This window comes from Ruditapes philippinarum, unplaced genomic scaffold, assembly GCF_026571515.1.
Source record: "Ruditapes philippinarum isolate M1 unplaced genomic scaffold, ASM2657151v2 ctg2594_1_1_1_1, whole genome shotgun sequence".
Taxonomy (NCBI): Eukaryota; Metazoa; Mollusca; class Bivalvia; order Venerida; family Veneridae; genus Ruditapes; species Ruditapes philippinarum.
The window spans coordinates 175351-190384 of record NW_026851694.1 but is presented as its reverse complement, the minus strand read 5'-3'; the positions used below and the strand labels follow the sequence as shown (position 1 = coordinate 190384).

The 15034-nt window shown below is 30.6% G+C and overlaps 2 protein-coding genes across 2 annotated transcripts in view; one reads left to right on the top strand and one right to left on the bottom strand.

Moving 5' to 3' along the window:
• LOC132737056 (ecdysteroid-phosphate phosphatase-like) overlaps positions 1-15034 on the bottom strand; it is a 61776-nt gene that overhangs the window by 24586 nt on the left and 22156 nt on the right. The gene's annotated exons all lie outside the window — the stretch shown is intronic.
• LOC132737104 (uncharacterized) lies at positions 1082-4514 on the top strand. Its single transcript, XM_060724343.1, has 2 exons — positions 1082-1642; positions 1804-4514. The coding sequence occupies exons 1-2, from the start codon at positions 1302-1304 to the stop codon at positions 3155-3157; spliced, it is 1695 nt and encodes a 564-aa protein (XP_060580326.1). The 5' UTR covers positions 1082-1301; the 3' UTR covers positions 3158-4514.

The following is a 15034-nucleotide window of genomic DNA, read 5'->3' as shown; positions in this document are numbered from 1 at the left end:
GCTCATTTTTTAGAGTGTCCTTAATACAACAACAAAGGACTAATAATTAAATGTATTGTTTGATTTTATTAACCTGTCAATTTCATACTGATTATACGGTCAATGCACAGAATATATTAATATTCGATAAATGTTCAGTAAATTCCGTGAGAAGAACGCAGTAAGATGTGATTAATTACGTCTATTTTCTATGATTTAGTTACATTGACCGTTATAGCGCAATAGGGTGAACTACGGGGATAGTTTATCTGAATGTCCAACGCGTTGTCAGATCGAAACAGAGTATGTCCAGGTTTTTTTCTTATTCATAACTATTTTCAACATTTTTGAAGTTATGGTTGTTCTGTTTTTAATATGTTTTGCACTTTTTTGTAAATACTATACTTTTGTATATAACACTGTTTAAGAATTAATACTGAAAATTCATTCGGATTTAAATCAATAAATGTAATTTCAGTGCCGTAAATACTTTACAAAATGTGACAATTCAGTGTAATTTAGTTGTTTCTTATCCGTGTAGACAATTTAGCAAGCGCTTGGCCATTTTCATTAAAATAAACTTAAAAATTAAGAAAGAATAAGTCTAAAAAGAATGTCAGAAGAAGGCATCGAACCATGGACTTGTCATGCATTAGGTAATCACTTAACCGACTGCGCTATTACGGATGTTACGAGAAGCCATATTTCCAAACCTTATTTATATATTCCCCATATTAATTCTCGTAAATAAACGGACACAACCGAAGTGGGATCGAATATTTAAATGAGTGCTTTAATGTATTCATAATTGACAGGTCAATAAAATCAGACTATACACAACTGTTGCTATGCCAAGATAAAGTTCGTTATTTTTTTATTCATTTCATTATCTAAGGTTAGATATCGTCTACCGGGTTATATTGATTTCTGTACCATAATGTTAAACCAGCCCTATGTAAATAGTCTTTATATACCTTAAAGTTTAATAATTAAGTATTGGGTAGATCATATTACACAGATAAAGTTAGACTTGTGCAAAGAGGCATAAAGGTTCCTTTGATAAATTTAACTCAAAGTTGGTCAAATCATTTTAACATTATTTAGCGAAAGGAGAGGATTTATATCAATGAAAAAATTATAATGTAGAAATTGATATTTTCCCAGAGGTACAATGTAGAAGATACTTAAGGCTTACAGTTATCACTATTATAGAGTACATCAATGTTTAAAATTTAAAATAACTGTGAAAGAAATAGAGACCATTTTTATCGATTTTACAATGTAAAAAGATCAACTAAAAACCTAGTTGGGAAAAAGACAAAATGGCTACAGGTCGACAAATTGATACGGATATTCTTTCGGATGAAATATTTGATGTATTATGTTCAATGTGTAGAAATGAAGGCAGAAACACTGAAGGTGAAAAATACTGTGTTGATTGTAACGATTATTTCTGTGTTAGTTGTGTCAAAGTTCACAGTAAAGTGCCTGTATTAGCTGGTCACAAGGTGTTGGATAAATCTCAAGTTAAGTCAGGAACCAGTAAAGGTCTGTCGAGGGCACCAGCAGAGAGATGTGACAGACACAGTCATAAACACATTGATATGTACTGTCAGAACCATGATAATGTTGGCTGTTCTACATGTATGGCAGTTGATCACAGGTAAACTATAGTATTTAAACAAAGATATTTTTGAGTAAAAAGTATATGGAATGTTTAGTAAGGCATTTTACATAATATTCAATTTTCAATATATAACAGTAAATAATATATTAACATCCATCACCTCATAGCCTCATAAACTGTCTGAACTTATTTTTCAGATTATGTAAGGATACATTCTACATACCAGAATTTATCCAAAACAATACTTACCAAGTTGAATCGAGAGACATTCAAACAAAACTCAAGGAAATAGCCAAGACCCTTGAAAAACAAGCTGATAGATTTAAACAAGATAAACAAAGGCTGTTAAAGAGGAAAGCAGAGTTTCTGGCTGATATCAGAAAATTCCGACAAGAAATCAATGGCCAACTTGACAAGCTGGAGAAAAGTTCTATTGATGAGATAGAAAGTAGAGTCAAATGTCTTGAAGACAAAATCGAAGACAGTTTAAAACAGCTACAAGCAAACAAGTCCAGGATTAAATCAGCTAATGATAAGTTAGCATCTACAAACACAAATCATTCTGAAGTGTTTGTTTATGTGAAGATGGGAGAAGATGCTGCAAATGTTGCCAACAAATATATGGAGCATGCCAAAATAAAAAGTACAGTAGAAGACATAGAGTTTCAACCTGACAGAACAATTCTTACACAGTTAGAACAAAAGAAGACCCTAGGCACACTATCAGAGAAACCTACAAAGACTGCTGTCAATTTATTTCAGATTAAAGGAAATCAATCATATAATGTTAAAGTTAAGTCAGATAAAAACGATTGTTATGTCACCAGTGCCTGCTGTATGGATGATGGTACAATACTTCTAGCAGATAACTACAACAGCGAGCTTAAACGTTTACACAGTTATAACTATACTGTCACAGACTACTGTGATCTACCTGGAAAGCCATGGCAAGTGTGTATGATCAGTAACACACAAGTAGCAGTAACTTTGATATCACAACAGGGAGTTCATTTCATTTCTCTTGAGAGAAAAATGAGAACAACAAACAAGATAAACACTGATTTTACATGTGTCGGTGTTGCATATGCAAACAATAACTTATATATTTCAGATTTATACACATCAGTTTATATGTATACATTGTCTGGTAGGAAACTCAATCAGTTTAGTAAGGATCAATCAGGACATAAGTTGTTTTCTAAAATATTTAGTCTAGCTGTCAGTAAGGATGCTACTAGGATTTATGTTGCTGACTACTTTAATGGACTGATAGTACTGGACAACAATGGTCAGGTAATTACATCATTTTATGATGATGAACAATTAAAGGGGGCTAACTGTTGTTATCTTACTAAAGCAGGAAGTGTGCTGGTATCTGGATTCAAATCCAATAATGTTTTACAGTTTACATGTGATGGTGCGCTGATAGGAGAGGTTATAAAAGATGATAGCAGAAAAAAGGGCATTACATCAGTTTGTTGTAATCAACAAATGACAAAGATGTGTATATTTAGACTTTCAGATAACAACATTGAAGTGTATGACATCTAATCAGTAAAACAAATGATTCAGAAAAGAAAAATAAACATTTTTTATATATGCCTTACTCTCAAAATGTATGCAAGGAGTATAACATGTCTTATTTATTATAGGTAATAATTTCTTTTGGAGTTCCCATTTTTGAATGCATCTGGTTTAAATGTTTTTGTTATATTACAAGAAATATCATGAGAGTATTTGGCGAGCATTATGAATATTGTTTCAATTAGCAAGTTGAATACAATTGATTGATTGTTATTTATTACAAACCCAAAAAAAGAATGATATACAGTAAAAAGGTCATTCTTTTCATTGATGCATGTATAGTGTAATTTTAATATTTAGCCTATTTTGATGTTTGAATAACACAATATGTCATGTTAAATTGTCGTTACACTAGTGTAATATTCATTTTCATTTAATGGCTTTTTTATACTTCTGTGCGTGAAAAAAATAAAATTCTATTGATAAATCCTCTTTCGCCATTGCCTTAACCCCAGAATGCATAAAGTTAAGTTCATACAAGAAAGCCAAGATAGCCCTGAATCGCTCACCAGGAACAACTGTTTTTCAGTGATTACAACTGTTTTTCAGTGATTATAGAGAAACAAATTTCTCAAATAAACTTGTAAAAAGACAAGTCCAGCTCAACTTCAACTTGCCTCCCTTAAGTTTTAGTTTCCCAACACTGATTGTTTTTTGTTTATTTCTTCAAAGTAAAAATGATAAGAACCTTTCACAAATGTCCCAAGTGCATACCGGTATCTTAAAAATTAGATAATTACATAATCGCAGTATTTAGATGTCACAGGTTCATATACGTAGTACGGTACATGTTTGTATGTGTTATTGCTTGTCCTATTAAATGTCCTATAGCTTTAATTTTCATCATACTTTTCATTCATCCCCATATTGATCATATACTTTCTACTTCATTGATTCACTACACTACGCATGCGCACTATTTTGAAAGATTTTGATGGCGAGAGCCGCGATTTTTGATTGCTGTTAAAGTTATTTGAAAGCGCATCATTTGTGTATTTACAGGTAAATTGGTAGATTGTTTTGATGCTCTAATTCATTCTTTCCATTTTGCCATTCATCATTTTCATTGATATTTTGTATTTTGCACTATTTTGAAAGATTTTGATGGCGAGAGCCGCGATTTTTGATTGCTATTAAAGTTATTTGAAAGCGCATCATTTGTGTATTTACAGGTAAATTGGTAGATTGTTTTGATGCTCTAATTCATTCTTTCCATTTTGTCATTCATCATTTTCATTGATATTTTGTATTTTGCACTATTTTGAAAGATTTTGATGGCGAGAGCCGCGATTTTTGATTGCTATTAAAGTTATTTGAAAGCGCATCATTTGTGTATTTACAGACCCTCTGTCCAGGTCCCAAGTACTTTAACCCACAGCGTCCATCAGAAACCCCCTTATCTTTTGGACTGCGACATAGATATACATGTATTAACATGTCTGTATGACACCTACGGTCAATATTTATCTAAGATTACATAGGTATACTAGTCAAATCGACCAAAAAGTTAACATTTCAGGTTGAATTATCTTACTCTCGAACAGAAATAGGAAAAATTGTAACTTAAACTAAATAGAGGAAAAAAGCAAAAGGTTGTTTTGATGAAATGTATTCAGTATTTAATAAAACAACTTTACATTCAGGGTGGAAAAGTGATATTGTATGAACCAGTGCAAAATTACTTTGAACAAGTGATAACCAAGTTTGCAAAATGTGATTCTTATTAGAAATAATTGCTACTGATTCTAAAATAGCATAAAAAATAAAACAAGAGGGTCATTGGGCCCTGGGTCGCTCACCTGAAACTTGGTGTATATTTACAGTTTGTGAAGACAAACATTCTTTGTTTCAAATGAACTGGGTAAAAGGTGATTTCTGTTTTACAAAGCTTTCCCCCCAAGATCTGACCGGGTGACTTATTTTTTTGAACCTATATGACTTTTTGAGATATATATGTTGATAAAATTAATATCTATTAGAATTGGTTTAAAAGCGTCAATAACATCGCAAAAATGCATCTCACAAAATATTGTGGCCAATGTGTAAAACTGTAAGAGAATAACAAAGACTACAAGTAAATGAAGAATTGTTTTATTTATACGAAGACTTGAAATTACACTGTTTATTTGAATACAGTCTGGGTGACAAAGATATCTGAAAGATAAATCTGTTAAAAAGAAAAGAACATGGAGCAATAATGAATAACAAAAAACATGGCAACGCCATGAAAACCAGGTTTAATTATCACCATTATTTGGTTGTCATTTGAAACTAAATACAAGTCACTTACAATATAACTTTATGCATTGAAACAGTAAAACAGACGAAACAGACGACGGACGACCACAAAAGCTCACCTAAAATGTTACTCTTTGACATTGGTGAGCTAGAAATCCATAAGCCCCCTTGGCCCATTATCATCCTAGGGGCATTATTTGAACAATCTTGTAGAGGACCACTAGATCATTTTACGTACCAAATAGCAAGGCTCTTGTGGATTTTGACAAGAAGATTTTTTTAAGATTTTTGTATATACTTTAATATAAAACTGAGGAGCCCCTTCAAGAGATATGAACCTTGTCACATAAGATCTGGTTGATTATAAGGAATATGTATTTGAAGTTTGATGTAGATATCTTTAAAACTAAAGAAGTAATGGTAAACAATAGCATTTTTCAAGGAAAGAATCCATGTTAATGGAGAGATAATTCTTGCAATATTAGTGCTAGAGTTATGAATCTTGTCACATAAGATGTGGTTTATGATAAGAGCATATATTTGAAGTATAAAGTTGATCCCTTTAGAAATAAAGAAACAGTAAAAAGTAATATTTTTAAGGAAAATTCTTAGTTCAAGGGGAGATAAATCTGAAAATATTAGTGCTAGAGTTATGGACCTTATCTCAAAAGATGTGGTTGATGATAAGGAACATATATTTGAAGTTTGAAGTTGATACCTTAAGAAATGAAAAAGGTAGAGTAAAAAATTATATTTTAAAGGAAAATTCTAAGTTCAAGGGGAGATTATTCTTGTAATATTTGTGCAAGAGTTCTGAACATTAACACATAAGATGGGGCTGATAATAAGGAACATATATTTAAAGTTTGAAGTTGATACCTTAAGAAATGAAAAGGTTTAAGTGAACAAGAGGGCAATGATGGCCCTGAATCGCTCACCTGTATATAGGCCCCTTGGCCCGTGTTTCTTCAAGTGCCTTTTACAGCACCTTTTTGGAACCTCCATACACAATTTTGATATACTGTACATTCACTAAATTTCATAGGCATGCAATTTCATGGTTTTGTCACAAAGATGATTTTCACGTGTTCTTAAATTCATGGACTCACCAGGTTTCCAAAAGGTGAACTGAAAATAGTGGGATACAAAATAATCTTACAGCTGACAAGTGAAATTTTGTTGGATCTTAAATGCATGGATTGACCTATCCATGTAAACCACAAATATGATTTTGCAGTAGGTATTTTGGTAAAGTTAACTTTGTGTTTTGAGATTAATGGAAATTGGATTATTTTTATATTTAATGTTACCATTGGATTGTGCATTAAATGTCTTACCACTGAACAGTTAAATCAAACACAAAATAGAAAAAAATCTCAATTTTTTTAGCTTGGAACATACGTTAGCATAAAAACAAAAATGAAACATTTGTTCACTTTATTAATTCATACATAAAAAACATGAATACAGTTTATCAACTTACCAATTATACAGTTTTACAGCAAAGTCACAAAATAACACAAGATATGCTTGTAAAACACAAATGGTTCTATACCCTATACAGGTAAGAAAAAAATCTAAAGTAACTTTTTGGAAAAAAATAAAATAAAAGTTAACAAATAACAATTTGCTAGTTGAATTTCTTTATTCTGAACATCTGTCTTTGAAAGGTCATGTAATTTAAGGGTCAAAGGTTTTTACTTGAGACATCTTGTGACAAAGTATAAATTTAATTTGTTAAGATACTGAATAAAGTTCACATAAATATATCTGAAATTTAATAATACATGTATGACCTTGAATGTTAAGGACATAAAGGTGTCAAATTTGAATTTGAATTAGTCAAAATGAAGCTGTCAAATTTGTTTCTCAATAAGTCAAAATGAATCTGTCATTTTAAGGTATTTTGTGTCCAAGTATGAAAATTTAAAAATTTTACTTATGGAATGAATAAAATATGATTTAAGCCTCAGACTAGTAATCGAGGGATTGTTGGCCGTGTGGTTTCGGCAAGCTGTTGTTCCCTTGAGCAAGAAACTTTATACTGATTGCTTGAGTACTGGTTGGTTCCAGTTTGTATGTTGTTTTGGTTTTTACAGCATTTTTAACAGATATTTTTTGTCATATCTCTGTGGACAATCCACCTTACAGGCTTTTCTGGGTATATAACCGGTAATATCATTTTCCTCTGTCCGAGTGATTTAAGCATCAGACTAGTAATCTAAGGATTGCTCGCCGTGTTGTTTCGGCAATCTGTTGTTCCCTTGAGGAAGAAACGTTATACTGATTGCTTAGTACTGGTTGGTTCAAGTTTGTATGTTGTTCTGGGGTTTACACCAATTTTAACAGATAATATTGGTCATATCTCTGTGGACAATCTAACTTTCAGGCTTTCCTTGCATATCTTACCCGCATTATCATTTATAAAGTGTCCGAATACTAATTCCACTTAATTTCTGAATCAACGGTGAGAGACAAATGACCATTACACACAATGTACAAGATCAATTTTCACAAATACTCACGATCAAACCAGTGACCCCTGGATTACTTATCCGATGCTCTCCATTATAGCTAAGCGGTGGGCGGGATGGGGTTGACTTTTAGAACATGTCTATAAGCATAATTATATAATTTTGCACATCCAAACTAAAATAGTTTCTGTTTAAACTAATAAGGTTATGGTTAAAGGTCAGTACAGAGACATACGTAGTCAATAAACATATAGGAGAGAAAAACACAACAGGGAGAAAAATAATTCTATAACTGGGAAATATTTATAACTTAAACAAATCTTGTAAGAGATGTTTACAATGATAATAGACCTGTACTGACCAATAACATAAATTTCTACCCAACAAATAAACAATAGACTTCACAAACATATCTATGGGTAACTTTTACTGAGCATAACTATGTTTCCCTTAAATATGTCTTAATAAAATCTTTATTTATATAATTTAAAGGGACTCCACCGAGGTTTTTTGACAGACGGTACAAGAAATAATTTTTGAGATTAATGTTCCATTTAATGTAGGTCTAGACCAATAACTCGTCTGCAAAAGTTCATATCATTAGCTCACTGTTTTGCAAGAATAATTATTTAATTTATTAATTGTAATTGTGAAAATGATCCAATATTGAGACGCATAGAAATGTTTTTCACTCAAATTGGGCTAAAATAGCATAAAAATACAATTTTAAAATTATTCTGAAAATATTTCTTAAATAGCTTTGTCATATCTGAGTATATTTCTTATATATATTTTGGCTTTTTTTTTAAGTGTCCCCATTGATCTAATAACAAAATTCAAATTTTACATTTTTAAATGCTTCTCTATTTAATGACAGTTACCTTAACTAACAAACTGATGCAATAACTTCATTTTTTTTAGTTTTAACAACATTTAAAAATGTTTGAAAGCTAGTGCTGATGATAACAGACTTTTGCCAGTAATATAAAATCAGGTCAGATTTCAGCCTATATAAAATGATACATTGTACCTAAGCAGTCTGACCACGCTCTGTACTACCTGCTGCTTTATTTATCAAAAATTTCAATATCAAAATCCCTAATATTAATAATGGACAGTTTCAAATTCAAAGCATGACAAATCCATTATATGATTTAAGCAGAACAAGAGGGTTGTTAAACAGGACACAGAACTTTACAAGTAAAAGGCTGAAAAAGGACCACAAATATGTTTAAACATATCATAAATGCATGTATACAAGGTAAATGAAGGCTGCCAGCAGCCCTGTCTTTATGAATATGCTATAGTTAATTTACATACTAAAATAATTGTGAGCGAAAAAAATGTATTATACAAAAACACGCCTTTTATCAATCATGAAATTGAGTATAACATCAGTTTAAAGTCAAGCAAGCATGTACAACAATACAGTTCGACCACATAACATAATCAATAAACTGTTCCAAATTCAAAACTGGGCATGTAAATTTTGGAAAAACATGTATAACGTTAAGATGATATTGAAGAAATTATCTGTATGATGTTAAACCTTAAACCTATAAACTCAGTGATTTTTTTCTTCTATAATTTAAAGACCTCTTTTCAACTGAAATTATCTTTGAAATCATGCAGTTTTACCAAAAATCATAACTTACACTAGTAGTATATGGGTCGGTTTGGCCCCAAGACTGTGCATGCGCGGCGCCATATTGGATTCTCTATTTAGAATGACATTATCGTTATATTTTTAGAATGACATCATCGCATGCGCAGTCTTGTGTCCAAACCGGCCCATATACTACTTACACTAGCTTTTTTACTTCCCAAAATTGCTATTTTAACATTTTTTTCCCAAAATCAAGAGGATAAGGCCATTTCCCAATTAAATGAGAAAAGTTTCTGAAGCTCAAACAGATTTTACCCATTGGACCAGTGGTGACCAAGATCAGCCTGCACCTTTACACGGTCAGTGCATGCTTTTCTGTTAATACTTATTTTTTTAATTCTCCCTCAACTTGATGAATGGTCTTTTCCAGATTGAAAATGTACGAGATATTTAGAGTATTTAAGGGTTAATTAACCAATCACAATAAATTTACGTACTTTAATTCGAATAATGAACATGTAAGGATATCTATTTGTGATGCACTGAAGACAAAAAGATGGCATTTTGGTGTAAAAAAATATTTTACATCACTTTCACAGAATATTCAGTCTTTAGTTAATAACAAATTTTTCCTGGTTTAATGCTATCAAAATAACTTTATAAATAGTAACATGATAGCCAACATTTAAATTAATATTAATAACATTGATTCAGGAACTTCCCCTGGATTTTGTTACTACATTGTATATTTAGAAAGTGAAATACATATGTCATTTCACTTACTGATTATATCTGAATAATAATATATTATATATGAAATATTTTGCAGATGTTGCAAAATTTGTTAACATTTATAGTAACTGTACAAGAAATCTATAACTGGATATATTTAAACATCTTTACATCTTTATATAGATATATACATAGTAAGAAAATACCAAAATTGTTAACATGCTTATCTTGTACTGGCAAAATTAAAAAAAAAACATCCAAAACATTTTTTGTTGTTTTATCACCTAGAAAATTAAAATTTAAACTAACATATATCACTGTGAGCTGTGTTGCCATTATGGAATGGTTTAAGTTAACTATCTTAAATACATAAATAGGGCTAATAATTATCTCTAGAATATACAAAACTATGTATATAACACAAAAATAACAATACTTAAGTGTAAGTTCATTATCTACATAAAGTCTTCATCTATGTTATTTTGTAATAACTATTTGTAAATACATATGTATGTATGCTCTTGGGCACTTCATGTACTAATAACTTTCTGTTAATATGCTCTTCGGCACTTTATGTGTAATAAAATGCTCCTGGGCACTTGATAAGTAAAATAATAAATTTTTGTAAACATGCTTTTGGGCACTTCATGTGTGATAACTGTTTATAAAAATGCTCTTGGGCATCAATGTGTTATAACTATTTGTAAATAAGCTCTTGGGTACTTGATGTGCAATAACTTATTGTATATTTGATCTCGGCACTTTATGTGTAATAACTCCTTGTAAAATATGCTCTTTGGTACTTGATATGCTCTAAGAACTTCATGTGTATAACTTTTTGTAAAATATGCTCTTGGGCAATTCATTTGTAATAACTTTTTGTAAATAAATTAATTAAATCTACACTCATTCAATATCCTCTATTTTCTACACCAAATTGTCAACTAAAATACCAAATCATCATGGGTTTCACATGTGCATCCCATTTGAATGCACGTGTAAATTTACCCATTAACAAAAAGCTAAAATACCTTAATTCTATCTATAAAGCTAAAATGTCTTACAATCAGTTAGAAATATACATATTTATATCAAATAAAACTCCTTAATATAAAAAAAATATCACAAAAGAAAATATTTGAGCATTATCTTGTTCTTTCGCAAAGAAATATCTACGAAATGTTATAAAGTGTGTCAATTTGGCATTTATGCCCCAACTTTTTGACATGAGAAACATAAACATGATCTGTGACATATAGTTCCTAATACATAAATAAAAGGCCAGAAAAGCCATTATATCTTATGGGTAGACAATATTACTACTAAAATGTGTTTTACAATAATCATTGTAAATGTAATTATCAAAATATCTGTAATTAATTATAATGGTAATAAAGTACACATCAACAATTCTTTAACAAAATATCATGAGCATTTGATCAAACTATATTGATGAAAGTTTATGAGGATTTTCTTCTTCGGACATATATTTAAACATTTTCTGAGCTCAATTTCTTACTCCTTTTTTCTTACAACATTTGTAAATCTTATTTCCTCCAAATATACATTGAATAATACCGATCATAAAATATGATAGATACATGTACTTCACATTTCAAGATCAGTCATAAATTTGTTCAATATTTTGCGTTTCTTTTGAAAAACAATTCAAGACCAACATCAACAATCAATTAACATACATAATTTGCATACTATTAGACAACATGGACAAAGTGAACACAATAAATAGGCAGGAAGCAAAGGCCACATTTGGGTCAAGCAAGAATCTACAAAATACAAAATAATCATAAAACAAAGTTTTTTATATTAAAATGAAAAAAAAACAAGGTGTATAAAAAAAATTGTTCAATAAAAATTTCTGAATAAAAATGTCAGGTCATGTTTGCACAAAAGGTCTCACCAAAATAAAATGACATTGACCACAGTAAAATGATAATGTATGTATCCTTTACAAGCAATTGTAATACCAACAAGAGCTGTCATTAAGACAAGCAAGCTCTTGAAAACTCACTCTTGTCCATCAGACAGCACGCTCTTAAAAACTTACTCTTGTCCATTGGTCATATTGTATCAAATTATAATCTTGTCAACATGTCTTTGACATCATGTTGGAACTTAAACTTTCACTATTAGCCAGCAAGCTGCAAGAGGTTCGACCAATGCAACCTGTGCAGACCAAGATCAGCCAGCTCATCCGAGCCTTCTGTCCAGATTGAAAGATGAACAAGCCCATTTAAAATATTTTAATAGCGTGGTAAGAGTTAAACAATCTAACAGCAAGTAACATAATGGAATGTAGATGACCAAAACATATCACAAATTTCAAACTGGAAACAATGAACAAGCCATTAAAAGCCAATGGTCATGTTTGACGTATGTTTTATAAAAAGGTGCTGTCCCAATGAACCCAATGATAAAAATTTTTAAGGGTTTGTATATTTCACATAAATTTTTCCCCCCAACTTTAAAACTGCAAACCTCCAAAAGGAGCTTTTAAAATTGAGCTATCACATTAAGTAATCTTTTGAAACATGAAAAACTCAAAGTGTAAACTATTTATTGGTTTAAAATTTATGACATTCTTTTTTTAAAAAAGGGCCCCAACCAATGATTTTGGTTTTGACCTTTAAAAATTGATTTTGATAAAATTTAATGTTTTTCCTTGAAAATACCAAAAATTTTTCCCTTCTTGCTTAAAGAGTTAAATACCGTAAAACAAAGAAAAAGCACTGAATATTTTAGAATTTTGATTTTCAAAAAATTTTGCATATTTAAATAAATGTATTTTTAACCCCCAAAATGTTTTTTTAGAAAATTTTTGCCTCATTTCCCTTCTTTCAACTTTATCTTAAGCTTCAAATAAAAAACCCGGGGTTTTTGGGCCATATTCCGGTCAAAACCCTTAAGGATTTTGTGGTTTTTTAATGCCTTAAAAAACATTTTGAAAAATCATACAAGGTTTTTGCTGTTTAAAAAACACTTTTTTTAATTTTTAAATTTAAATTTTTGGCAAGAAACTGGGGGTTTTGCAGCAAAAAAGGTTTTAAAATTTCTATTTTTAACTTAAATGTGCGATGAAATACTTCAACAACAAAGATTAGTAATTATATATTTTTAAACTTTAAAAAAAAACATGTTTTCTATACTCGTTTTATGCTTAAAAGCACAAACAAAAATCACTGAAAAAACATGTCAGATCAAAAAATTTTTTAAAAAAATTTTCAAAAAATGAAGCAAAATTTATATTTTAAAATTGGGGGTTAAACCGCAAAATTTTTTTTAATTTCCTTTTTTTTATTTAATAAATTTACTGAAATTTTTTGCAGTCAATCCTGCATGTAAGCAAATGATCATAAATAAGCTGTAAGTGAATACCTCTGAAAGTGTTTGAGAAATAAACTTGAACAAAAAGTTGAGCAACATCAAAGCTTTAACTGATTTCAAAAATGGAGAGGACTCAATGACAAAAAATCTCCACTATCCACTAAGGGGGTAGCTTAAAATCTTAAAATAGAGTGCTTCATGGCCTTTATTTCATAACTCAAGGTTTGATGCAAAATGTGTGTAACTCCTTCTTGTATATCATGTAAAATAGGACTATTTTGCATCAAACCCTAAATATGCAACTGGAACTCCGAATTATCGACATACTTATTGTTTTATATGTGCCTGCATTTAATTTCATTGATGTACTTTAATAATAATTTATATTTTAATGAAAACATTGCTTTTTTGCAAAGATGTTTTCATTTGAACATATGCATGACTGCACATTTTACAAAATATTCGGAATACATCAGTAACAAGAGATGCGTCCATAATACAGAGTTCGAATATAAATATACAAATATTTTTACCCTGCATAACAATTTCAACAGCAGAACGGGAGAAATTTAAAGTAAAAATCAAAAACAATTTTCTTTTTTGGGCACCTCCCTTTAAAACACGTAAAATAAAAGCAGGGGGAAAATTTGGGCATTGAAATAAATTTCCCAGCTAAAATCCTTTAAAAAGGGGCACTGCAAGAGTTTTTAATTTCTTGTCATTTACCGTAAAAAAAATTTTTCCCATAAATATTCTGGGTCATAAACAACTTTTTCTAGATATATGATTATTAAATTTTCAGTTTCATGTTGATACCTTTAAAAATTGTGTAAGAAAGGGGGCTACAACAAAGTTTTTTTGCGGGAAAGAAAAGGGCGACACATGGACTATATTTGCTTGCCTTTTTTTTAAAAGAGACAGGCTAATCCTGTTGATACCATTTAAAATATTTGAATATTGGGCAACATTACAGCTTTTCATGATATCAACAGCGACGACATAGGCGATCATAATAGATCAAAGTTTTTTTTTGTAACAGCTAAAAAAGGTTTTCGGTAACAACAATGAAAGCACTGTAGTTATAACTAGGAAGGATAGAGAAGTTCTTTCACTACGACTTTTTTTATTCTGTCCATGCGTAAACGGTAATATAGGAGTGTCTATCACCGACCATTTTCTCGTTTGTGGGTCTTCCTGACAAACTATAAGTCCACAGTACGGAACTTTTGGGCAAAAATTTTCGCGAAAATCTTGCGTACTTCTTGGACTCTTGCCAACAAGTTGTCTAACACAGACCTCCACTGAGCCTGCATGTCCCAACATTAATACATTTCCACCTGAAAAATCAACATACATATTCAATAGATATCATACAGCAAAGTAAATATATGATTTAGGTAACATTGGACAAGTAAGTCAAAACCAGATTTTGCTAGTCCTGAACTAAAC